The sequence below is a fragment of the Notolabrus celidotus genome, chromosome 22 (genome assembly GCF_009762535.1).
Source record: "Notolabrus celidotus isolate fNotCel1 chromosome 22, fNotCel1.pri, whole genome shotgun sequence".
NCBI classification, from domain to species: Eukaryota; Metazoa; Chordata; class Actinopteri; order Labriformes; family Labridae; genus Notolabrus; species Notolabrus celidotus.
This window is the reverse complement of record NC_048293.1, coordinates 26,998,576-27,025,811: the sequence shown is the minus strand read 5'-3', so window position 1 is coordinate 27,025,811 and position 27,236 is coordinate 26,998,576. Positions and strand designations below refer to the sequence as shown.

The 27,236-nt window shown below is 41.2% G+C and overlaps 1 protein-coding gene across 5 annotated transcripts in view; it reads right to left on the bottom strand.

The window, feature by feature from the left end:
• Positions 1–27,236, bottom strand: part of numb (NUMB endocytic adaptor protein) — a 66,448-nt gene that overhangs the window by 3,397 nt on the left and 35,815 nt on the right. For 3 of the 5 annotated variants that reach the window (XM_034675311.1, XM_034675308.1, XM_034675309.1), the window contains exons 2-9: positions 21,050–21,186; positions 14,928–15,002; positions 5,941–5,973; positions 5,185–5,259; positions 3,297–3,437; positions 2,988–3,192; positions 2,615–2,908; positions 2,286–2,429 (exon numbers count right to left, since the gene is read on the bottom strand). In XM_034675311.1, the coding sequence (XP_034531202.1) occupies positions 2,286–2,429; positions 2,615–2,908; positions 2,988–3,192; positions 3,297–3,437; positions 5,185–5,259; positions 5,941–5,973; positions 14,928–15,002; positions 21,050–21,175 (1,093 nt within the window). In that variant the 5' untranslated portion in view covers positions 21,176–21,186. The remainder of the gene's footprint in view (positions 1–2,285; positions 2,430–2,614; positions 2,909–2,987; positions 3,193–3,296; positions 3,438–5,184; positions 5,260–5,940; positions 5,974–14,927; positions 15,003–21,049; positions 21,187–27,236) is intronic. The other 2 variants (XM_034675312.1, XM_034675310.1) reach the window with 1 other exon arrangement.

The following is a 27,236-nucleotide window of genomic DNA, read 5'->3' as shown; positions in this document are numbered from 1 at the left end:
TCGTGCTACATAATGAGCAATGTTCAATGTTCAAATGTTCTATCTTTTTTGTATGTGTGTGTACTTTTCAAAAGAAGAAGCTGTGATTCTCTTGATTTAGCAGCTTGTAACAGTAATCTTCTCTCAGCCCACAGTGAATGCGTCTCTCTCCCGGTGTTCTGCTTTTAAAAGTGACCCTGTAAACTGGAGACCTTCAGCTGAAGTGTCAGTGTTTGTGGAGTTCTGCAGTTAACAGGGTCGCTGTTTAAACCAAAACACCGGCCGATCTCTGCCACGGCTTTTTGAGTTCAAAAGGATTTTGAAGCCGTGTTGAAACGTCTTTGCTACTCGCGCTTATCTCCTCTCACGTGTTGATTCAGTCTCTGCTTTTTCCATGTTTTTAACTGCAGGTGCAAAATTTTAACTTTTTTTCATGTTTTTCTGCTTTTGGAGCACAAGTTAAATTTGAGGAAAATAAATTTTTTCGACAGGCTCCGGGTCAAAAATGTTTTTGTCACATATTTATTTTTTCCAAATATAAAAAAATTCCCAAAAAAAAAATTCTTTTTTTTTCAAAAAAAATAATTTTTTTTTTCAAATTTTCAAAAAAAAATTTCAAATTCTTTTTTGCTTTTTTTTTCCATTTTTTTTTTTTCCAAATTTTTTTTTTCGAATTTTTCCAAAAACATTTCACAGTCATTGTTTTTTCCATTTGTGATTCTCTTGATTTCTCTTTCTTTCATTAGTTTTTATTTGTTCTATCTTTTTTGTATGTGTGTGTACTTTTCAAAGAAGAAGCTGTGATTCTCTTGATTTAGCAGCTTGTAACAGTAGTCTTCTCTCAGCCCACCTTGAACGCGTCTCTCCCGGTGTTCCGCTTTAAAAGTGACCCTGTAAACTGGAGACCTTCAGCTGAACGTGTCAGTGTTTGTGGAGTTTACACAGCTGTTGAAACACAGAGGGAGTTCCTGGGAATGCAAACTAGTTTAGTTTTTATTAAGATTTCAAAATATCCTCATCAGATATTTAATGATCGTCTAAAGAGACGATGAGAGTCTCCAGTTAACAGGGTTGCGATTTAAACCAAAACACCAGCCGATCTCTGCCACGGCTTGTTGAGTTCAAAAGGATTTTAAAGCCGTGTTGAAACGTCTTTGCTACTCGCGCTTATCTCCTCTCACGTGTTGATTCATTCATTGCTTTTTCCATGTTTTTAACGGCAGGCGCAAAATTTTAACTTTTTATGCTTTTGGAAAACAATTTCAAATTTGAGGAAAATTAATTTTTTCGACAGGCTCTGGGTCAAAAATTTTTTGTCCATTTTTTTGGCAAATTTTTATTTAAAAAAAAAAAAAAAAAAAATCAATTAAAAGAAAAAAAAAATTATAATTTTTTCAAAAAAAAAAAAAAAAATTCATTTTTTTTTTCAAATGTTCTTTTTTTTCAAATTTTCTTTTTTTTCAAATTTTCTTTTTTTTCAAATTTTCTTTTTTTCAAATTTTCTTTTTTTTCAAATTTTTTTTTTTTCAAATTTTTCCAAAAACAATCACGGTCATTGATTTTCCTATCTGTGATTCACTTGATTTCTCTTTCTTTCATTAGATTTTAGTTGTTCTATCTTTTTTGTAGGTGTGTGTACTTTTCAAAAGAAGAAGCTGGGAATGCAAACTAGTTTAGTTTTTATTAAGATTTCAAAATATCCTCATCAGATATTTAATGATCGTCTAAAGACGTTTATGAGGGATGCATCCGGCTGAAAGTCTCCAGTTAACAGGATCGCTGTTTGAACCAAAACACCGGGCGATCTCTGCGATCACGGCTTTTTGAGTTCAAAAGGATTTTAAAGCCGTGTTGAAACGTCTTTGCTACTCGCGCTTATCTCCTCTCACGTGTTGATTCAGTGAATCCATCTGTGATGAAATATAGCACCATCTAAAACAGCGCCAGCTGAGTCTCTTCATGCTAACAGGCTAACTGTTGTGTTGCTCATAATGATACCTGCCTGTCCGTCTGCTTCTATGGAGTCATCTGTGATGAATGGCATTCCTCTTTGTTTTACTGCCCTCTACTGGTCTGGTGGTGTAGTGCATTTACTTTTTTTCTCCATACGTCACTGGCCTGATTTGCGCAATCTAGCCGGGAATTCAGCCCGCGGTCGAAACGCAGACAACAATGGGGGCACAGGAACCTTTTAGTTCAGGGTAAAGTAGTTCTGGGGGCTAAAAGACTCTTGGTCGACATGCACCTTAACGCAGCAGTGTTTGACTTCAGTGTTCATTGGGGGTTAAAAAAAAAGGAGGTGTTACCTGGTGCTACAGGAGACTGTGGAGAGGAGGTTGGTTTGGGCATCGGTGCTGAAGAGAAGGGGTCCTCAGGGGGTCCGCTGAAAGCTGAGGTGATCTGAGTGCACAGCGAGCTGATGCTGTCACTTTCTCCTTCCACCTCGGGGACTGAGGGACGACAGAGAAACATGAAGAGGACAAATCTGATTCACTCTCTGGAAATGTGATCCTGCTCAAAGACTTTTAACTACAGAAAGTTACAGAACTTTCAGCAGTTTTCTTTCTCTGCAGTGATTTTTTCTCTCTGTTGTGCCTGAAGGTTGTTGTAGAAGTTGGTCAGGATCCAAACTCACCTGTGTTCGTCATGGGGAAGTCAGACTTGCGCTGCATGGTGGAGGGCAGCTCGTTCATGCGCAGTGACAGCTGTCGTTTGAAAGGAGAGGTCTTCTGACTGAGAACCGGGAAGCCTCTGAAGGAGCCCTGCCTGGCGATCACATCAGCCGGTGCGTGTCTGCGCGGTATCGCCTGGGGTCCCAGCATGCCCGCGGAGAGCGGAGGGGAGGACGAGGGGGAAGGTGAGCCTCCTGACGGGTGTGTGGAGGAGTTTGTCACGCTGGTGGCTGCGGCGGCGGCCACATCTGTCTCTGCTGTTAGAGGAGAGCAACGATGAAGAGGAGGGGTAACGTGAGGTCAGAGAGAAATGGTCACGAGAACGCACGGACAAACCTTTTTTAGCATCCTGCAGCTGCCTCATGACTTCCTCCCGCTCTGCCGCCTCCGTCGCTGTTGTGACACGAAACGAGCCCTCCCGGGTGAAGGTGGTTCTGTTGGCGTCAAAGGTCGCCGTGACGCCGCACTCCTTCTCTCGCTTCTGTTTTCGCTCCAGACAGGCGGCGAATGCACAACCGACGGCGTGACTGAGACGTTCTCCCTGAAACAATGCAGAGAATGAACGTCTTTTTATCTGCAGCAGGAAGTTAAAACATTTCATTATGAGCACAAAGCTTTATTGTTGTTAGTTCAGTCTGAACTCACCGAGTCCTTGATGGCCATGAAGCAGTGGCAGATCCAGCGTCGTGTTGTTCCATCCCTGCAGATGTAAGAGAACGCCCTCTCGAAGTTCCGGTCCGGGGCGCAGAACGACACCTTCTCTATTGTCTGGTCCAGAATCAGGTCCTGCAAAAACACATTTGCACCTCATTATAATAAAACCTCTTGCCAGGGTTAAGAGACACTCAGTCCAGACAAATCTAAACACAGCAGAGTGATTACTTTGTGAACAGGGCTTCAACAACGTGGACGCTTCAAGAGGGCTCAAATTTATCTGAACCACTACGAGTGAGTGAGTGCTGCTCTGCACCCGAGGCTGAATATTAGCCTTCACAGAGAGGAAGCTCAGAGCCTGAAAGATGAGGAGTTTTTATTCATTATTACTTCATTATTACTTCCTTATCCAAGAGCAGGTATCTGATTATTGTCTCTTCTTGTCTTACAGTCCTCTGACTCCTATATTTCTCTTTAAATAAAACACATCTCTGGATATTTTCCTGGGTTTGCAGCGTTTAATATTCTCTCTCTTGATGTCTACATCCTACTAAAAACACATTTGTACCAACTCAGTGAGATAACATGTAAATAAAACTCACAATTCCTCTCAAAGCAGGAAGAATAAAACTGCAAATAATGTTAAAACGGACAGAAACTGAAGACTTTAAAGCTGATAGATGAGGACATAAAGAAAAACAATGATATTTATACAGATAAAATGTTTATTTTCCACTAAAACAAGTACATATTATAATAATAAAACAATAAAATAATAATATAAGAGCTTCTTGAAACAAGAAAAACCTTCACTCCTCTCTGAGCTATTTTAACTCCACTGTTAAAACACAAGAATATTAATTCTCAGAGTGGGAGTCTCATGTTTACTGAATTTCAATGAAGTCAATTTTCATTTTAATGTGTGTTATATATATAAATATTGTGTAATTTCTAAAGAAACCACACACACAGGAACTCCACGCTCTGTTCTGTGAGGTAAGTTCATGTTTTAGTGAATAGAGTCAGGTAACTTTAAGAGTCTTAATCTCAAACTTAGAAGGTCTATTTCTGCAGGGATCCTGTATTTAAGTTTATCAGACAGTTTAAATAACCCTCGAGCTGTTTTTGTTTGTGAGCATGTGCTGCAGGTTGTTTTAAAGGCTGCAGAGATTCACTGCATCAACACCAAAATATTCTCTCTATATATACACATCTATATTTTGGCATTTCTGTCTTTTCTGATAGATAGGACATCTGAAGAGAGACAGGAGTTGTGGGGAGTAGATAGTGAGGGAAACGACTGTGGCCGGGAATCAAACCAGCAACCTCTGCAACAAGGACTACAGCCTCTGTTAACGGGGCGCTTAGACTGCTAGGTGTCCTGAGGGCGCCACTGGCCTAGCGGTCTAAGCGCATGCCCCATATACAGAGGCTGTCGTTGCAGAGGTTGCAGGTTCGATTCCAGCCTCAATCATTTACTGCATGTCCTCCCCCACTCTCTACTCCCCACATTTCCTGTCTCTCCCAATAAAGGCCAATAAACATATCTTTAAAAAACTAAATATATTCTGTTCCAATCAAATATGTGAGATTGGCCCTAGACTTTAAAATACCAAAGTCCCTTTAAAACATCAGTGGGTTAGTTTGATGTAGTACCAGTGGTGTCCAGCAGGTGTCAGTGTGACCTTTACTGTTAGTCCTGTCTAATCCTGCAGGTGCAGTGAGCACACATCTCAAAGGAGAGTCTTTTGGAGGTCACTAGTCCACAGGTACAGCAGCTTCTATATCATGACTAAGCCTCCTGTTCCTCCTAACACAGCTCCTTCTTTACATCAAGGTGAGCTCAAACCTGTGTGTGAAGACTGAGGGGATGTGTTACCTTTGTTTTGTCGTCTACGACACGTAGACCGTCTGCAGACACCCACAACACAGCTCGCACCGGCTTCTTCCCCGCCTGCAACAGAAACACAACAAGGACAGGAGCGAGTGAGAAACATTTCCCAGTGTCTCCGTGTCGTTCCCTTTTGCACCACCGCTCGGTTTTCCTTTTTACACAAATCCAGTCAGTACACACAGAAAACACACACCTGTGAGGGAAGAGAAAGCACCAGGTAAGAGACAGGAGAGAGGACATGATTCAGGGAGAGGTGCTGTGTCATTCAGGAGATCCCAGATTTGATTTAAAGAAACAAGAAGGTTGAGATCTGGTGCTCTGATGCATCGATGGTGGCCCGCGATGGTTAGAACAAGAGTCACATAAAGACGTGTGTGTGTGTGTGTGTGTGCACATGAAGGAAACACTCATTCACTCAAACTGTTTACTGTTCCACTCTTGATTCATTGAAGGAGGGCTGAAGGGAGAAAGGGCACGCCTGTTAATACACACACACACACACACCACAAAACAAAACACACAAAGTGCCCCACCCCAGTCTGAACCAGCCCACCTGCTCAGAGACTCATGCATCAGTGTGTTTGTCTCAATCCGGACTCTCTGTGTGCGTGTGTGTGTGTACATGTGTGTGGGGGGTGTGATCAAAGGGTGAGGTGTTATGTGAGAGGAAGAAAAATAATAATAATAATAACAATGCTCATAATCAAGAGACACACTCAGACACACAAAGCAATAACTTACTTTTGCAAAGAATCCTTTGAAGAATTTCCTGTCCTGGAAGTGGATGTGGTGAAAAAAAAAGGGGGGGGGGGAGGAGGGCGGGTGAGAGGGGTGGAGGAGACGGGGGAGGAACAAGGCATGAAAATGTTACCTAAGAGGTCTAAAAATTGTCTGGAGCCCGCGGGGAGGGAAATGATTCGGGTTTTTATTTGTTTTCTGGTGGAGGTGGAGGTGAAGCTGGGTTATGAGTGAGAGAGAGAAGGAGAAGGAGGGAGAGAGAGGGAAGGAGGGAGTGAATCAGGGAGCTCCACAAGAAGCCGCTCTGATGGAGGTTTTAATGGGTGATGCTGTGGTTGTTATTGCCTTTATGTTGAAGACATTAGTAGGGCTGGGCGACATCACAGAAACACGCTCATGATCAGATTTTGGACGAGGTGGTCACGGCAGATTAGGACGGGCTGCAGCTAACATTACATTTCAACGTCTCAAGGTTGGAGGGGAAAAATAGTCCAGAGGAGGTAACAGGGGCGTCACAGGGGAGAGACGGCGTGTGAGGCTCCCGCTGTGTGTTTAGCTCTCGTGCTTCTGCAGCGACTGTAACGCGATGTTGAATCACACGCTGGGAAAGCGATATGACGCTGCAGCAGCATTAAAGCACACAGAGCTGTGCTGCGATGTGAAAGGGGCTTTTAGCTCAGCGTGTGTCTCTGCTCTGGGCTTGTTTGAGGTGGAGATGCATTCAGTGATCACCATTCAAGGTTTGCTGTGATTACAAACACAGAGACAGCTGGAGTCATGTGACCAAGGTTTTCCTCCTCCTCTCCTCATCCATGTTGTCTTTCTGGTCCTCTGAAAACCTCTGACCTGTTGACTCCAGGCCTGGCTCCGCTCATCATGACAGTTCGCCGTAAAGGTTATGCAGCATTATATGAAGAATAAGAAGCTCAATACATCCTGATGTGCAATTAGTATTGCAGTAATGACATGCAGTGGAATCAGAGTCTGTATAAGACGACAGACGACACAACCGTACCTGCAGGCAGGTCAGTTCAGCACCTGGACTCTACTACTTCTGAGCCATGCTGTTGTAATACTTGCAGAATGTGGTTTGGCGCTACAATATGTAAGGTGGCATCGTCTGGATGGCATCATATGTTGCTCCTAAACCTGCTGGAGTCATGTGACCGAGGTTTGACCTGTTGACTCCAGGCCTGGCCCCGCTCATCATGACTTTGGTTTGTTGTTGTAGTTAAGTGAAATACGATCTGGTGAGAACACAGAGTGTTTTATTCTGAAAATTAACCGGATGTTTTCATTTTGTTTTGGTGAAACCTGACTTCCTGTCCCGCTCCATCTGCTCTGTTGAGATTGATGCGACATGCTCCAAAGCGGATCCAGTGGAAGTTAACACATTGACTAGAATAGAAAACTATCAGACCCGGTGCTGTGACGGATTGGAGACGGATCTGGTAGAATTTGACCGTAAGAAAGCTGAGTTTAATTCAGGCCTCTTGTTTTCCCTCATTTCTCTCTTTTCCAGAGAGCGTTGACTTTCTTCGTCCGTGTATCCGGCGCTGCTTTGGGGAAGCGTTGACATTTACTTTGACATGCAGACTAAAAAACTGCAGACTGACTGTCTGCTGCTGTTTATCAGGCTGTTAGACCGATCCATATCTGTTTGAGGAGCGTCCAGAATGCATCATCGATAATAAACACAAATCATCACGCTTTATGGTTCAGTTGTTTGAATCATCGCCCAGCCCTCCCTGTTAGTGTGACCACATGAGAAGCAAACTAAATGAAGTGATGACAGCGACACCCTGAAGTTCTTCACTTATTTACACAATAACAATAACAACCCGACAAGACTACAGCAGCTAACGCAGCAGCACTCACAGCTGCCTGGGCAGAGGAGATAAAGAAGGCAAGCCCTTAAGGTGTGTGTCTGTGAGAGTATGAAGAGGGGATAATCCCAAATCCCATTTCATTCTGTCCTCTGTGATGCGTGGACCAGGACCCGGTCGTTCCACGCTGGTTCAGCAGACAGAAACAGATTCCCACAGGCGGCATGTTTGACCTCTGAGTCAAACCTGTGACTGTGCACCGGTCAGACGGAGTCAGGGGTCAAGTTTAGGCCGCCACAACCACACAAAGACACCACAATCAAACCCTGCCCCGGTCTTAATCCTCCCCCTCCCTCCCTGAGAGTTCCTCTCCTCCCCTAAGCTGTGAAAAGGAGTGCCACTCTGCTCCTGTTACACAGCCACGGTGGAGCCGGCACTCGGAGCCCCATGTTAATGCATGATTTAACGTGTTAACCAGCTCTGGAGATTCATCGGGAGTGAGCTAAGCGCTTGTTAGTGAGTTTGTGTGTGTTTGTGAGGAGCACACAGACATGCAGATGGTGGTAGAGGCTGCACAGCTAGAGTTAGTGGGCTAAGGTCAGGAGGAGGAAGAGTCTCTACATGGAGGAGGTTAAACTTGAATGTGAGGGTGGTGTGGGGGGAGGGGGATTGGAGGCATTTCTCTGCAACACCACAATACAACCTGCTTAAAAAGACAAACACAATGTATAACAGGAACAGAAAGGTGACACAGTATTCAATGCATTCAATGAGAGAGCCGGGATGAAACTACAGCGAGGGGCAGAGAGGAGAGTTTTAAAGATCGAGGTGAAGACGATAAAATGACTGAGCAGGAAACTTCAACTTTACATCTGACAAGTTTCTCAAAGTCATGCCAGCCCCTTAAAGACAACACCAACCACAAGCAGGATGTGCAGCGACAAATCACACATCTTGTGCAACATCTTCTACAAGCAGACTCTGTGCAACGTCACACCTTCACAACGTTTGCTTCAAACTTAAAACAGCGAAGTCAACAGCAGCAGATTGTTCTTCAGCGTGGACAGCAGAGATGTTGCTCTACTTTATGAACTGTCAGAGAATGTGGAAGCACCGATATGTCATGAGGAGGGTCACCTGTAAACACAGCTCCATCAGAGATCATAGACGACTAACAGCATCACAGATTGAGTGTGACAGAGGTTTGAATCAACGTGAAACAGCTTTACTGGAAGAGACAGAGAGAACTTTCAGTCTAATTTCCTTCACTTTTTTAAGTATTATTGTTATTTTATTTATTTTTATTTATTTAGTATTTAATTTGTATGTCATGGTAGCAATAATGTTTTTTTTTAAAATTATTATTAATATTAATTTTGTATTTAATTTGTATGTAATGTTAGGAATAATAATAATTATTATCATTTTTATTATTTATTTATTTATCTATTAATTTGTATGTGATGGTAATAATGATGATTATTATTATTATTTTTTTTTTATTATTCATTTTATATTTCATTTGTATGTGATGGTAGTAATAATGATAATAATTATTATTATTATTATTATTATTATTTAATATTAATTTTTTTTGCATTACTATTTATTTTATTTTATTTATTATTATTTAATTTTATGTGATGGTAGGATTTATTATTATTATTATTTTAAATATTAATTTTGTATTTCATTTGTAATGGTAGTAATTATTATTATTATTATTATTATTATTATTATTATTCAAGATGATTATTGTTATTATTATATTGTATTTTTCTTTATTTTTGTATTTATTTATCTATTATTATTACTATTATTAATTGATTAATTGATTTTTATTTAATGTTTCTCTATTAATTATTAATTGATTTTATTTGTTGTCTTGTTTTTTGCTTTGTTTTGTATATTGTATATATTGTATTGTCATGTCTCTCTCCAGTCTTGTATCATTATGCAACACTTTAATATTAAATAAATAAAAAGTCTAATTTATTGCATCACCAGTCTGGACACATGAAACACAAAGGAGGATAGTTGCCTACAAACTAAATCCCCTGATGCTAATGATAACATGTTACAGAGTGACATGTTGAAGTGAAGTTGGGGGCATGTTTGTGGAGCTCCTCGGAGTAGCTGAGCTCTGGGTTAAGTGAGGATGTGTTCTGTAGTTGCCCTTGTTTGGTGTTTACTCCGGAAGTATCTGCTGTAATGGAAAAGGCAGCTCTTCATACCATGTGACGCTAAAAGTCAAAACAGCACCTAATATACTCTCTGTCTAATGGAATCAGATAGCCCGTCAATGACGGCCCCCGAGGCGGCCGGGTGTTGATGTACCAACACAATTGGAATTCTTTCAGCATGTCAGAATCTCCTGGTGGGGTGCTCCACCCAGTCTGCACAGAGGAAGCACTCCAGGTCACCAGCAAGCTCCTGAGCGACAGCGAAAACATTCCCACTGCGAGAACACAGAGCGCACACGTCCTGCCCGTCCTGCCCCGGGCCGTCAGCCAGCAGCAGCAGGAAGTGATGTCATGATGACAAAGCAAGAAGGGCAGCTTGGAGGTTGATGGTGCTGCAGTGTGCTGCTGCAGCCTCCTTCTCCTCCTCCTCCTCCTACACCCACCTCCATCCTCCCCTCTGAGTCACGGGCTGTGTGAAAACTCTCATTACTGTCCCAAAGGCTGCTGGGAGAACAATGGAGCTGTCACACACACACACACACGCATAGACAGCTAGACCACTAACACGCAGAGCACAGAGCAAAAACATAAACATTTTTAAAAGCAAACTCAAGACCAACCTTTTTAGTCTCGCTTTTAACTGAGTTTGATTCTTATAACAGTTTTATTTCACCCTGCTTTATTTTTTCATTTATTATCTAGTTCAGATATTAGTCACTTTTTATTTTATCTATTTTATTTATTTTATTTATTTTATTTATTTTATTTATTTTATTTATTTTATTTATTTTATTTTAATTATTTAATTATTTAATTAATTATTTATCATCTAGTTCAAATTAAAGTCACTTTTAATTGATTGATTTAATTTTTTATTTATCTTTTTATTTATTATCTAGTTCAAATTTAAGTCACTTTTTATTTAATTTATTTAATTTAATTAATGTATTTATTATCTAGTCCAAATTTTAGTCACTTTTATTGAAGTTAATTTATTTAATTTAATTAATTAATTTATTATCTAGTTCAAATTGAAGTCACTTTTAATTGATTGATTTAATTTTTTTATTTATCTTTTTATTTATTATCTAGTTCAAATTTAAGTCACTTTTAATTTAATTTAATTTATTTAATTTAATTAATTAATTAATTATCTAGTTCAAATTTTAGTCACTTTTAATTTAATTTATTTAATTGTATTGATTTATTAATTTTAAGTACAGAATCTTATTTTCTTTTAATTTTTTAATATTTTAGTGTTTTATTATCTTAGAAATGTATTTTATTTTGGTGAGTTTAATTTCCTGTGTTGAGTTTTAACATGTCATTTCACCTCCAGTGTTTCCTCATTAAGATTTATAATTAAAGTCTGATTGATTGATGCACACAGGGACACTAAGACTCACATGTGGCTGTTCTTCCGTTTCTCCATCAGAGTCTATATTTGAATCTCTCGCTGCGTCTCTGATGTAACTTTCAGGAATCTGCCCTCACATCATGTGAAGCCTCTCAAGGTGTGGAGCTCGGTTAACAACCACACATCTATGATTCAGATCACTGTGAGAACTCCTGAGTCAAACTTTCTTTCACAAACTAATTCACAGCTTTGTGTTTTTCATCGTCTGCGTCACCGTAAAGAGAGCAGCTCGGGATAACAGGACGCCGGTTTACAATCCCACTCTCTGTCTGAAAATCACCGAGTACAGAACTAATCAGAAGTGAAGGGCAGGGTGACACACAGCAGCGTGTCTGTCTGCTGCTCTGCGCTCCTGAACTACGTGTTGGCAAACATTACATCTCTTGCATTATGAATTTTCAAATTATGGAGATATTTGAAAAAGCTTTCCCCCCGAGCGCAGGAGTGTCGTTTCTCCCCGTCTCAGGATATCTCATCAAGTCAGAAACAAGACGGCGCTCAGGTAGAGCTGGGACACATTTCATGAGTCTGACTGCTAATGTCAGGATGTGGATATTATCTTCTCAAATGAAGAAAATAAAGGAGGGTGATTTAAGTCCTTGGAGGTTTCCTGATCCAGACTATAACAAAGATGAGGACGTCCAAAGTGTAACAAGACGTGACTGTGGCAGAAATGATGCACAGGTTCTGTATTTAATCTTCATTCACTTTTTGTTTAGTGACTTTTCTGAAGGTTTGTTTACATTTATATATTTTTTCCCATGTTTCCTGTTGTCAGAATGACCGGCAATCACATGAAACATCACTGATTTCTATATTCAAAGGTTGAAACATAACACTATATCTAATATCTAACGCTAGGCGTGGATTTTGAATGTGGCTGCAGCTAATTTCCCTCACAAATGATGAACATGGATCATCATCAGCAGAGTCTCTGAACGTCAGGCATCACATGAAGAGAGGTTGAGATGCTCGCGTCGCCTCTCTTTGTATGTTGGCTCCATTTTGTCCTCTGTGTTAATATGAATGAAACTCAATAAGACCTGACAGCCTCGGGGGCTCTGTGTACACCATGTGACCTCATCAGACACCAGCGTGTATACAGTATGTCCGCCTGCTGGGCCTCCGGGTGCACTTCTTCCTGTGTGTGTGTGTGTATGAATAATTTGCCTGTGAGGCCCGATCTGTGTGTTCTGACTGCGTGCGTGTTTCGCTGCGAGTGTGTGTTTGACCCAATGAGTGTGGTTGAGAAACAGGAACATGATGCTATGGGTGTCAAAAAGTGATGTACATACTTCTTTTACTTCTTTTACTTCATACTGCTTTTCTGTTTCTTATAAGTGTGTGTGTGTGTGTTTAACAGAATGTGTGAGATGTGTGTTGAAGTAAAAGGCGGTATATTAACAGTGGAAATAGACTCTATATTCAGAAGTGAAGCCAACGAGAAAGTGCCTTATAACTGCATTTTTTATGTATGAATGTATGCAAGTCTATGAGAAAATGTTCCTATTACTGACTTAAGTAAGTACCCAGAGGAACTCTCTTTCATTTCCTGGGTGTATTTGAAAGTAAATTTAAGACTAACTTTTTAAATCTGGCTTTCAACTTGGAGTATTTTTTTCTTTCAGCCCTGGACTGCATAATTACCAATGATTTAATATCATTTTTAATTTAATTTAATCTTATTTTATGTTATTTTTCAGGTATTTATCTAATTTTATTCTATTAATTTTATTGTAACCATGTTATGCTATTTTTATTTCATTTTTCTTGTATTTATCAGATTTGATTTTATTGATTTTATTGAAATGATTGTATTTTACTGTACTTTTCAGGTATTTATCTGATTCTATTTAATTGGTTTTATTTTATTTTTCAGGTATTTATGTTATTTTATTCTATTGATTTTATTGTAATGATTTCATTTCATTTTTATATTATATTTCAGGTATCTATCTGATTGTATCTAATTTATTTTATTTTATTCTATTGATTTTATTGTAATGATTTGATTTAATTTCTATTTAATTTTTACGTTTTTTATCTGATTTTATGTCATTTTTCAGGTATTTATTGTATTTGATTCTATTGATTTTAATGTAACAATTTTATTCTATTTCTAATTAATTTTCTGGTATTTATCTGATTGTATTTTTTTTTTTTATATAGTACAGTCAAGTGCAATTTTTGCAACAACTCTGCACAGTCACTCATCTCTCCACTCTTCATGTCTGCACATGCACACAGAGGAACTAGTCCAATATTTGCAGCATAATTCCCACTGAACACCAAAAAAGCTTGTTTTTAAAAATGCTCATCCAAAGTCTTAATGCCAAAATGATGTCTTCTCTTTAAAGTTTGTTTATCTAATTTATAAAGTAAACTAGGATATATTATGAAGCATCCTTTAGTGCTTGGCTTCCTCTGACTGACAGGCTGTCAGAGCAGATAAGTGTCCAAAGATGAACAGGCGTATCGGCTGTCCTGTCTAAATATGTACAACTCAAAAAAACAGGAAGTCTACGCAAAAATGTCGAACTTCAGGCAGCAAAATGAGAATGAATGAATGAATGAATGAATGAGTGGGAAGAAGCAGTGTGTGTATGTGTATGTGCATGTGTTCTCTCATCCAGTTAAACAGCTTCTGTTTCATAACGCTGTTTTAAATGGTGTGAAAATTGATGTGTTTAATATCCTTTAATTGTGCTCATAAAATATGAAGTTATTCTCCAGGCGGGCGTATCTTACAGCACCATCACTCTGACAAACGGCTCTCAGTGGCTCAAGATGTCTTCAACAGCTCATTGAGTCAAACATATAAAACCAATGAAGGCTCTTTATTTAAGTTTACAGCAGAAGAAGAAGAAAAGATCCTCAGATGGAGTTTCAAACTGAAACTGAAAGCTGTCATCGATAGTTTCTCAGATCCTCTTGGCACAGAAATCTCCGTCTGCAGAGAGACACACTCAGAAGAATCCAGAAGCAGACCTGCCGACTCAGTTTGGCTCCGACTAAAGACTCGTTAACCCACAGGAGTTTATGACCTGGGTGGGGCCTTGGGAACAATTGACAGCACGGAAAAGCAATCGCTCCCCGGCTTCCCCCTCCTCTTGCTCCCTAAACTGGAATTTGTTCCTTTTGCGTAACTCCACCGGAATCTGCTGCAGCAGGAAGTACATGCCGGTCTGTCTCCTCCGGCTGAGACAGAGCACGAAGAGGGTGAGAGAGAGAGGGGGGAAGACACGTTCAGATCCAACCCCGACACCCCTGGAGGTCGTCTGAGGGTCACGATGGGAGGAGACCCTCTCTGACAAACAGCAACACCCTGACCCTGATGTTCAGCGTGAACCAGGCAGGAATTCAGAACCATGAAAGAACAGAACTACTCGGTGGCTCGTGAAGTAGAGGAAATGTTAGAAGGAGTTAGGATGTTGGAAGCACAGTGAGGGAAACTAGGCGGGGAGAGATAAGACACGAAGAGAGAGAGAGGAAGTAGGACTGTGTCTGGTATTTAGCAGCCTCGTTCCTAGAAGTACTGAGGGGGGGTTTTCTAGTGAAACATACCGTCTTTAGCCGCTTCACTGCGTCCTCGCAGATGTGCATGCCTCGGGACTCCTCCACCTCCACATGGCCCAGGTACTGCAGGGAAGAGAGAGAAGGAGAGAGAGAAGGAGAGAGTTAGCCGTGATTTGACAGGCCTTTCCTGTGGCTATCTCTCGTTTAAGTGAGATTACAATTAGAAACTCTGGAGGGAGAATGAGTTCAGACTCTCTGATATTCCCTGGGAGGATGATGCTTGTGATTTATACACCTCATTAATTAACGTTTTCAGGTCAATCGCAGTTCAACTGCTCCCCAGATGATCCCTAATTTAGCGTTTGGAGGAAAGGAAACACTTTCTAGAGAAATGTAAATGAGCGAGTGATCAGACTCAGCTGTGGAGGATGGGGATACAAGAGAGTAAACAGAGACACGTGGGGGCAGAACCAAGCTGAGTGTGGTCAGCGTAGATATAGGGACAGATTTTATCAAGAATCAAGAAAGCTTCATTGCCGGGGCGCTGGTGGCCTAGCGGTCTAAGCGCCCCACATACAGAGGCTACAGTCCTCATCGCAGGGGTCGCCGGCTCAATTCCTGGCCGGTCGACTATTTCCTGCATATTTCCCCCACTCTCTGCTCCCTACATTTCCTGTCTCTATTCAGCTGTCCTGTCAAAGGAAGGCAAAGAGGCCAAAAAATGTAACTTTACCAAAAAAACAAGAAGAACTCGTTATTGCCAAGTGAGTTCACACACACAAGGAATTTGCCGTGGTGATTGTAACACTGGGACTTAACAAGACAGTAAGGACAATAAGTATATAGACCTAAACACAGAAATTCTAATAAAAATACAATCTGCACAAAGAGAGGTACAGAAGTACTTTTAAAGACATGAATAAGTTAAAGTAGCCTAAGTCAGAGTTCACATTACAGTGGATGAATGTAATAATAAATCATGTTATGGATTAAATTGCAATATTGCACTTGGTTCTTGAGGTCATGCACCAGAAATCAAAGTATTGCACATGTATGTGATGTATCACAGGAGTCTTCAATGGTTCACAGTGTGATTGTTCATGAGGGATAAGGCCTGAGGGAAGAAGCTGCTCCGGTGTTGGGATGTTCTGGTGCTCAGAGTTCTGAGGGCAGCAGGTCGAAGAGGTGGATGACCCGGGTGAGAGGGGTCTGTGAGGATTTTGCCTCGCCTTTTCCTCATCCTGGAGGAGTACAGGTCCTGGAGGGAAGGCAGGGGTCGCCGATGATCCCCTCTGCAGTCTACTCATGTCTGATTTGGTAGCAGAACCGAACCAGATTATGTTACTGACCCAAATACCTGACCATGTGTTGATCCCAGACTGGTTCTGGTTTGGTTTGAAGGTGTTTCCTCATGAGGTTTCTGGCTACTTGAAGTCATGTTTATATCTAGCCTGATTTCTGATACTGTAAAGAAAATGATCTCAGTCGCTCCATCCCTTTAATCAGACACTTCTGATACTCTTCTTTATGTTAGGGACCTTAAAGAAGAGGGAAACAGAACCCAATGTGATGTCTTTTCCTTGACTTTACAAAACTCCTGCCCGGAAAACGGATTTTCCATGAACCACTTTGTAATACACACTAAAAGAATATACTCAAAGGCCTTTTTTTACGGTGGCATAGCAAAACTTGTTGCACAAAAGACACCTTTACTGCGTGACTCTCTCTGTCAGGCTTCAGGAGTTCGTGAGGGTCACCCTGTTCCTGAAGGCAGCATATTCAAATGATCTATGTACAGAAACACTCGTCCTTAAACGCCAAAGTTTTGATGTCTAAGAACTTTTTCCTTCTCCTGGCGTCTTTGAAAGAGGGCTGTGAAATCTGGAAAATAAGTATCCTGAAAACTAATACTTCCAAGATTGATGCAGTGTCTTTGAAAACCCAGACAATATCATAAAATTTGATATCAAGACTTTACTGTATTGTTCTTTTTTACAGCCCTTCTTGAAATGAGGTAACAGTTGCCAGATCCTCCTGTCATAAGCCAGGAGGAATCAATTCAGCATTTTAAATACACACAGTAAAAAGATCAGCTCTGAGGATGAAGAGCAGAGTCACTGTGTCGCTCTATAACTCAGATTACAGTCCAGACTTTCATTTGGTGACATCAGAGTCTGCTCACGAAGCTGCAGAGACAGAGATCGATCTCTTCATTCACCCTCTCCTTCAACTGTGAAACATCCGACACTGAGATGACCGGGAGCTCCTACGTGAGCTGGAATAACTGTGACTGAATGAACGGAAGAGGCCGCCTCCTCCTCCAGCTCGAGCCTCCCTCCTCCTGAAGCAGCATCACACCCTGCTGTGCGTCGCCCGGGAGTCACAGCGCTGACCGCCCCAGAAGCCATTGTGTGCACAGAGCCCGGGGAGGAAGTCCTTACCCTTTCCTTATAGATACACAGACATCGAGTGACGCTGACCCACGCCTGTCAACCCCGCCCTCTGGCCCTGCTATTTTAAGAGTGTGACGCCACCGCTGTGAGTCACACTGTCACCGTATCAAGAATACACATGTGCACAAACACAGGCAGTGAAGATACACACAACAAATGTGTAAGTGTGTGCAGGACAATGCTGATGTGGAGAGGCAGTCGTGGGTAGTGTTGCTAACAGCAGCTCGACCCGGAGACGAGCTGAGGTGTGATGAGTAAATTGCAGGGGAGCCTTCAAGTGTCACAACAGACGCCTCATTTAGCATCTTACTCCTTCCTGTTAGCAACGAGCTGGAGGAAACAACCACAAACATTTACATTCAAAGATGTGCTCGGTTAAAAAAAGATCCATCAAAGACGAGAATCAGCATATTCAGTACAGTGTCGTACACACAGAGGGTAACTCTGCTCTTAAAGCATGTTCTGTTCATGCCCACTCCAGGATTAGTTCCCCTCTGCTCTAATCCTACAGTGGGCTTGAATTAGACGCAGTTTATACAGTATATGATGATACTGAAATCACGCTGCAGTCACTGCCTCTGCACTGTTTGTGTTTGATGAGGAAGAGCCATAAAATCACGTATTGTATTTACATTTCCTGCTCCCTGGAGAGGATTTTCCAGCTGTAGAGGGGCCGCCAGAGGTAACATCAAATCAACACGGAGTGCGACTGTGGGAGGCAGCCAAGGATAAGAGGGACAGAGGGCGAGACCACAGGCGGACAATGAGAGGAACGCAGCGACCATAGACTGTATGATAAAGGGACGTAGTATCCCTGTTCACCCATCTGTTCCTGAAGCGCTGTTTTGAAGCCAGGCGGCGGCGGCTGCCATATTGGAAATGCTGAACTCAACCTAACTTCGTCCAAGCTAGTGTGAGGTAAAGAGGCGGACTTCAATCAAGTCAGCCACGCCCTTATTTGGGCAAAACTGGTAATCTTAAAGCTAGGGTTGGTAGTCATGGAAAACTAGCATGAATTTGAATGTAGCATTTCCTCAGGACTCCGTCTAAAGTTCATCTTCGTTATTGCTTAATAGATCATCTTTATTGAATGGGTGTGTATGTGGATTCCGGTGTTTCTGCAGGCGGCCTCTAGTGGACGCTCACTGAACTGCAGTTTTTAGCACTTCCGCACAAGTGGCAACCTCTGGTCTCAAAATATGAAGCCCATGCGGAGGTGTTATAACCTGCAATTCATCAGGCTGTAAACATGTTTATTTCTGCTGTATAGATCATCTTCTTTGAATGGGTGTGTATGTGGTTTCCTGTGTTTCTGCAGCCAGCCTCAAGTGGACGCTCGAGGAACTGCAGTTTTTTGCACTTCTGCATGGGCTTTGTATTTTAAAACTGGAGGTTGCCGCTTGGTACTGACCCCTTTTTTGAGAGTGACATCAGAAACACTCGGTGTAGCGAAGCCTCTAAGATTTCAAAGCACGTCTAAGTCAACAACTACTTCCTGTATATTTGTAACGGACTGATTCTGGCCCTGAAATACATTCATACCAAACAATATCAATAACAATTTGCTAATGTTGGATTTACTCTCTTAAGCTCTCTGGATGTAATCCAAGTGGATTCTAGGAACTTAGTCAGGGTACTGGTCTTGGATCAGTTTTAGTGAATAGTGATCTCATACTTGTTTCCATACGAGTATTTCTGTGAGGTTTAAAGAGTTCAAAGGTCATATAAAAACTTTCTGTCACCTTGTTTTTGTTTGTGAGGCGTAAACACCACACAAGCGATTTAATCTGATCTCATATTCAGCTCAGGCCTTTGAAGGTTTTCATCCAAAAAGAGCAAGTCTACATTTTCCTGCCTTTGACGATCACCTTGAACTATGAATAACTGTCTGTCAGCGCAGCTTCAGCTGAATGTGAACAAGCAGCACATATAACTCTGGTTTCCTGACTGGACAACGCCACACTGAAGCTGCCTGTCTTCTTCTTCTCCTCCTTTACATAAGTTTCTCTTTATTGTGGCAATCAGTGATCATTTCCCTGCAACTCTTCCAGCCCACACACACACACACACACACGACCAGGCTCCTCTGAGGCACCCAGAGCGGGAGACTGGGAGCAGGAGGGGGAGGAGGGCCACAGAGGAGCAGCATGGTAGGTTGCACCAGCATGATGAAAGCCAGTGCAGAGGGGGAAAAGTGCTTGTGGAGGTGGAGTGTGTTTGTGGCTTTAGATACATGAGCATGTCAGAGAGGACCTTCAGAGTACAACCAGACCTTGCAAACATGATAAGGTACACCTGCTCTGCTGGCTGGCCACATGTTCAGGACTTTGAATAGCTGCAGGATCACAAAGAGAAACAAGAACTGATCCACTGTGCTTTAAGAATCACAGCTTTACCTTGAAAAATACATTTTGTAGGAGAGTTATGATTATCAAATGCAACGGCAGATGGGAGTCGCATGTTGCATGGGCTGCAGAATGAAGCAGCATGCCTTAAAGAGCTCATATTGTCCTATTACCCCACTACCCTCCCAACATGCAGGTCTGCTCGTCGTACCTAAAGTCTCTAAAATAGTATGGGAGGTAGAGCCTTCAGTTATCAGGCCCCTCTCTTTTGGAATCATCTACCAGTCAGAGTCCAGGAGGCAGACACCCTCTCTACTTTTAAGAGTAGGCTTCAAACTTTCCTTTTTGATAAAGCTTATAGTTAGAGCTGGATCAGGCTTGGACCAGGTCTTAGTTATACTGCTATAGGCTTAGACTGACACACTGGGATCCTGTCTTTCCCTCTCTCTCCTCTCTCTGTCTGTCTCTCACTTTAACTCTTCCTGTCCCATTAAAGTTACTAACCATAGACCTTTCTGGAGTCCCTGAGCTCCCTTGTCTCGTAGGTTCCTCTGAGCTGCCGTCCTCCAGACTTGTAAAAGCGTCTTGAGATAACGTTTGTTGTGATTTGGTGCTATACAAATAAAGATTGATTGATTGATTGATGTAAAAGGTTTAACTAACGCTCATCTGTGCTTTAAAGAAAGCATTAAGAAAGATCCAACATCCAATCTAGCTCTGAGGAACAGCAACGCAGGTGGAAATCTAACGCCCTCCTCCACTCCTCCACTAATAAGACTCAGTTTGACTCCCTGTTCTCTCTAGAAGGAAACAGGACAAAGCAAACACACAACCTTGGTTAAAAGCAACCTGCAAGCTCTGATCTGCAATGAAGTTCCTATATTCTCAGGAAAACTTTCTCTTTCTCCACTCTGAGGTTTTCAATTCCTCTTTCCTCCCCGCGATGAGAGGAAGCGTACAGTTGCACTTCTGTTCAGCAAAAAGTTGAAGGCTTTGTTGCCAAAATACAGAGAACTGTCCGCTCCAGCACAGCATGTCCACTTCATCCCTCTGAAACACTGAGGTTTGTTTCTCAGCTATAATGAAACATTTTCTCTAATTCTGCAGTTTTTAACTCTGTGACTCAAGGAGGCTTGAAATCAATAGTGCACACACATCCCACAGCTTTGGAACGCACCCGCAGATAATGTTGCAACCTAGATAAAAGCCGTGCTTACAGTCTCTGAATGCTTATGATTAATCACAAGCTGCGTCCTTGGGGAGCCTGGCAGTGAGCAAGTTTCTTTGTGTGTGCTACAGTGAGGCCAGCACGGCTCTGTGTGTGAGAGACTTTGTGTATGCAGGTGTGTTTATGTGTGAGGGAGAGAGTCACCTTGACTGCAAAGCTACATTTGCCGCTGCGGACCGCCTCCTCGTCCGTCTGCCACTGGTGCGGCCGACTCGACTCCGGCACGTAGACGTCTTTCTTCCGGCGGAAGCTCTGCCGTAGCTTATTCATTGCTGAGCTCCCTGTGAGAGAGGAGGGACATTTTATTAATACAGGGATGGAAACTGGGGAGGTCAGCAGTGGGAAAATTAGAAAGGGCAGCACAGAGCGGCTGCAGCGACACAGACTAACAAACAATACTGAAATAAAAGTTAGGTAACATTTCTATTCTCATGAAGAGGACAGAGAATATGTCACAACACAAATTAGTCAACTTCCTGTATTTGATCACGGATGTGGAGCAGGTGATTGTGCAGAACCAGAGTGAGATATAACTGCTGTATGTGTAAGAGCTCATACAGAGGAAAGATTCAGAGAACAACACTGAACAGTAAGCGGTCGTCTGTCTGACTCATGAGGAGGATGTGATGAGCGTGTGTGTGTGTCGGGTCAGGAGTCAGGGCGGCTAGAATAAGAAGGGAGTAAAGGACACTAAGGGCCGTCTGCTGCTCCCACACAGAGACCTTCTACCTGCTGAATACACCACGCTGCATTATGGGTCATTATATTTCAAAGACAGTTTAACTCAAACCAACAACAGCACTTTGGCCCCCAACTTTTAAGGGCAACAATGTTCTTAAAACTGAGCTCATGAGTACAGTGACCATACGGCACTGCTGAGGGTCCTGGTTTAAGCCACAGCTTTCCTCAGTCACACAGTGGAGGATAAAATGAAGGACATGAGGTGGAGACCTGTCGATTCATCTCTTTTTAGTTGACTTTCTGAAGGAATGGAAGGACTGATTTGTGATACACAGTATTATCATTTTTTTATTTATTCATTTTATTCATTCATTGATTTCAGAGTTGCTTGCATTAATTTATATTATTTTTCTATTATTCTATGTATTATTTTAATAATTTACATTTTTTTATTTATCAAGATTTGATTTCGATATATTTGTTTATTTGGTATTTATGTATTTATTTATTTATTCATTCATTATTTATTTTATTTTTACTTTTCTCTTTCTTTTAAGGAAATATTTATGCTTCTGAATCAAATAACCAAAAAGCAAAAAAAAAAAAAACTGAGCTCATGTTGGAAGAAATAAGAATAAATTCAAGTTACACTATAATTATTTTATTTCATTCATTCATTTTATTTATCTATTTAATTAGATATTATTTTATTTTTCAATAAAGTTTATTTGATCTATTTCTATTACTTTTCTATTTTTCTAATTATCATTATTTTATTTATTAATTTACCTTTTTTTGTTTATTAAGAATTTATTTTGATAAATTTGTGTTTTCATTTTGTATTTATTTATTTATCTATTAATTATTAACTTTATTGGAACTTTTCTCTTTCTTTTAATGAAATATTTATGCATGAGATCTGCCTCTGAGTCTTATAACAAAAGTTTTAAAAAGTAAGCTTATGTTGGAAGAAATTACAATAAATTAAAGTTTCATTTTAAATGTTTTCTCTGTTAAATCTTGGTTTAGAGTTGAGTGCAGGTTTAAACTCAGAAATCCTCTGAAAACCTTAAAACAGCACGATGGATTAGACTAAAAGCACGACTTTAAACAGTGCGGGCGTGTCCTCTAGGCTTTAGGAGGAGATTAGGGGGCACAAGAAACCAGAGACCCAATTAAAAGTTGCTGATCCAAACTCGGGCTGAGAGGTGCATCCATCACCCAAAGCCCGCCTCACGTCTCCTGGAGCAGCTCCTCACCGATGACCAGGAAACATCCGACCATGCAGCGCTAACTTTTGACACGTGAGGAGAAGAGTGTACTCCTCGACTAACAAGTTATACCCATTAACTTCTGAGCTGATGAGGATCGACGGGATTAAAGGTCTTTAATCCAGGAGGACTGACCGTCCGCCAACACACACACAAACAGGAACAAGCAGCAGAGCGGCCCTCAGACTTGCCCACAGCCTCCACACACATATGCAGTCTACTTAAACACACACAGGACTGAGCTGTCTGTTTGCACAGGGAAACCTGTCCCGTGAGGCCGGACTGGTGGGGCTTGAAAGAGTGTTTGAGGTGAGGTTCTCTTATCTGTCCATAACAGGCTCCAAAGCTCTGTGGGCAGCACACAAAGAAGCTTTCAGTCCCCGGACTAGGCCACCAAAACACACACAAACACATCAAACTTCCTCCTGTCGTTAAAGACGGGGACCTGGAGCGGACCTTGGAGTCAGAATCACTCATGGGCGTGATTCAGTCCTGTGCAGGAGCATTTCTCTCCACTGCACACCGCCTGAGCGCTGCTGCAACACCACACAACAACACAGGGCTGAACTTGCTGCTTACTTCATGTATTGATGTTCCCTTTAAAATGGCATGAGTACAACTTTTAATGGCAGTTAGTGGCTCTTCCATCGAGTGGTAGCATGACAGCCTGTCTCTATTTTTCCACATGTTCTGTGCGGTAAAATCCAGCTGTCATAACACATCCAGCGGAGAGCCGCTCCCAAACAGGCCGATCGAAGCTGATCAATTTCCTTCAAAGACGGGGGAGAATTTTTCTGACAGGTGCCTGTGGAAAAACCACGTCGCAGAACGCCTCGGTCTGAGACGCTGGAATAAATTAGTCATGATGCTTCGGAAGACAAGCCAATAAGAAGTCAATGAAGGGTGAGATCAAGAAACAAGAAGGGCGACAGTGTTCTTAAAACTGAGCTCATGGGTACAGAGACCATGCAGCACTGCTGAGGGTCTTAAAGCCACAACCCCCTCAGTCACACAGTGCAGGAATAACATGAAGGACATGTTCAGGAGACCTGTTGCTACATCTCTTTTCAGTGGACTTTCTGATGGACTGATTTGAGATTATTATTATAAGTTTATTTTATTCTATTTTATTTTATCTATTTCTAGTACTATACTATTTTTCTAATCATTATTATTTTGATATATTTTATTACTTCATTTTGTATTTATTCATTTATTCATTATATATCTTATTTTTATTTTTCTCTTTCTTTTAATTACATTTTTTAAATCATTTTATTCATTTTTTTCTATAAAGTTTATTTTATCTTTTACTTTTCTATTATTCTAATTATTTTTATGTTTAAATATTTTATTTATTGATTTACCTTTTGTATTTATTAAGATTTTATTTTGATATATTTGTTTATCTATTTTGTATTTATTAATTTATTCATTAATCATTTTTATTTTATTTTTATTTTAATGACATTTTTGGGAATGAGATATGCCTCTAAGTCTAATAATCAAAAATAAAAAGTAAAAATGCAGAGATCATGTTGGAAGAAATAAGCATAAATTCAAGTTACACATTATTATTATTTTATTTTATTCATTCTTTTTATTTATTTTTCTATGGTTTATTGCAGGGGTGTCCAAACTTTTTTCAAAGAGGGCCACATATGATGTTGTCAGAATACCTCAGGGCCAGTGGCTCCTACTGAGACTTAGGAATCCAAAAAGTTATATATGAAATATTCATTTAATAACAATCATTTTAAATTTTGTCTCAATAAATCAGTAACTAGGTAGTCCTCAGCTCTCCACAAGCCATGTACACATGAGCAAACGTTACCTTCTTCTGGAGGAAAATGTTTCTCATTCGGGTCGGGCAATGTGGGAAAAATATTGTATCATTATCTTCCTATGGCAGGATCATGATCTAGATTTCATCACACTTCTTTTTTATGTGGTTTTTAAGACCTTTCTGACAAGCAGGCAACATTTTAAGAACAAAATAATTGTTTTCCTGAGTTCTGAACATTTTTGATGCACCAAATTTTGCCTTTTCTGCACAATTTCATAATTTGATCTTGTCTTGTGTCCTCTTTTGTGTCTTCTGAAGTTTTAGTGTTCATCAAGAACATTTTCACATCATGATAAGAACATTAATTTGAAAACTTGTCAACTTTAAGAGTCCTTGTGTTTCTTCTTCATTGCCGCCTTGCAGAATTCCCAGAGCTTTGGCTTTAGAGAGGTAGTCCATATGAAGCTTTTTGAGACGTTTCTGGATTGACTTTAGTTTTGTTTGTAGAAAGAAACTGTGATTAATTTCTTTGCTATAAATAACACAATTTAAGATGGAAGCTTGGGGCCATAAATAAATGGACCTGGGGCCGCAATTGGCCCCCGGGCCGTACTTTGGACACCCCTGGTTTATTGTATCTACTTCTATTACTTTTCTATCATTCTAATTATTTTTATTTTTATTTATTTTATTTATATATTTACCTTTTTCATATATTAAGATTTTATTTTGATATATTTGTTTATTTATTTATTTATATTATTATTATTATTATTATTATTGAATAAATTAGTTATGATGCTTCGGAAGACAAGCCAATAAGCACTCAATAAAGGATGAGATCAAGAAACAAGAAAACAAAAAGTGTCCCTCGTGGAAAGAAGATCAGAACTCCTGAGTCATGCTCCATGTAGGGACACAAACAGGACAGAGACACCCAATGAGGCGTTAAACAGCTGCTCAGGAGTGTAAAAGTACCTCGTTTGTGGAGCAAACCAAACACCTCTGCAGGTGACGAGACGCAGAAGCAGCCAGTCAGACTGAAGCGAGTATAAAACGTGTGTTTGCCCCTGTTTTTGACTGTGCAAACACACACACACACACACTCACACGCACACACGCACAAGTCATGGCCTGCAGTTAAGTGTAGTGTCTGAAAACAAGGCAACCGAGTGAGAGGGAGGAAAATATTGCTTCATCTCTCCCTCTCTTTGCTAACACACTCGTTTATTTAGGTCATATCATGTTTGGGCTCACTGCAGTGCCAGTGACAGGCTGCACGCTGCCAGCCTGCAGAGTGAAGAGGAGGAGCAGAAGGAGAACTCATTTGTCAGCTCCGCGGCGCCCCGTCTTCGCTGCAACAATCTAAAACATTTGTTTCCAGGCGGGCGTTCTTAAGCAAATGTCATCACCTCAGATACACTTGTCATACTGTCACCAGACACGAGATGTAGACTCGGCTGATGCGTTCCCTGCTGCGACTTCGAGACGTGTAACTTGTTTGCGATACTGTAACAACAACAGCAACAAAGCTCCTCTATTAAACAGCCACACCAGAATCTGAGGCAGCTGTGTTTTCATGCTGGTGAACCAGTTTGCCAACTTGACAACCACACATTTCCTGCAAATCACAACCAGATGGAGGCACATTTGAGAGTTGTGCAGACTGACTATCTTCTTATCGGTTGGATTAGTCGAGAAGTGACAGAAAACTGGGAAGCAGACATCGACTAACATCCCCAATCCATCCAAAAACCAGCAGAAACTCTCACGTCTGAAACTCTGGAAAGTGGAGGAGACATATCTGACAGTCGCTCACACACTGAAATCTGCAACGTGTCCCAGTGTGTGATCTCACTGGGACGCCAATATCACGCCTTCACTTTGCGTTACAGCGTTGCAGAAGCAGGACGTGTCAACTCACAGCAGGTGCTCCAGACATACTCGCAACCCTCTTACCCCAAATACGCCTCTGTTACCTCCTCAGATGGGGAATCAGGGGCCCAACTTCCCCAAGAGACCCAACATCAAGACCCAGTCCCATCTTACAGACAGGACTCAGTCTGATCTCATCTTAATCCACCATGAGCAGAGCACTTTGCAGCATTTAGCAAGTTACAGTGGCAAGGACAAACTTCCTTTAACAGGCAGAAACCTCCAGCAGGACCAGACTCATGTTAGACACACATCTGCTGAGACCGTGTTGGAGAGAGGGATAGAGGGAGATGAAGAGAGAGAGAGATGATAGTAGTGAGACGGATAGCAGCTGGAATCTTCCTTTAAACTTCCTTTAAGAGGCAGAAACCTCCAGCAGGACCAGACTCATGTTAGACACACATATGCTGAGACCCAGTTGGAGAGAGGGATAGAGGGAGATGAAGAGAGAGAGAGATGATAGTGGGGAGATGGATAGCAGCTGGAGTCTTCCTTTAAACTTCCTTTAACAAGCAGAAACCTCCAGCAGGACCAGACTCATGTTAGACACACATCTGCTGAGACCCAGTTGGAGAGAGGGATAGAGGGAGATGAAGAAAGAGAGAGAGATGATAGTGGGGAGATGGATAGCAGCTGGAGTCTTCCTTTAAACTTCCTT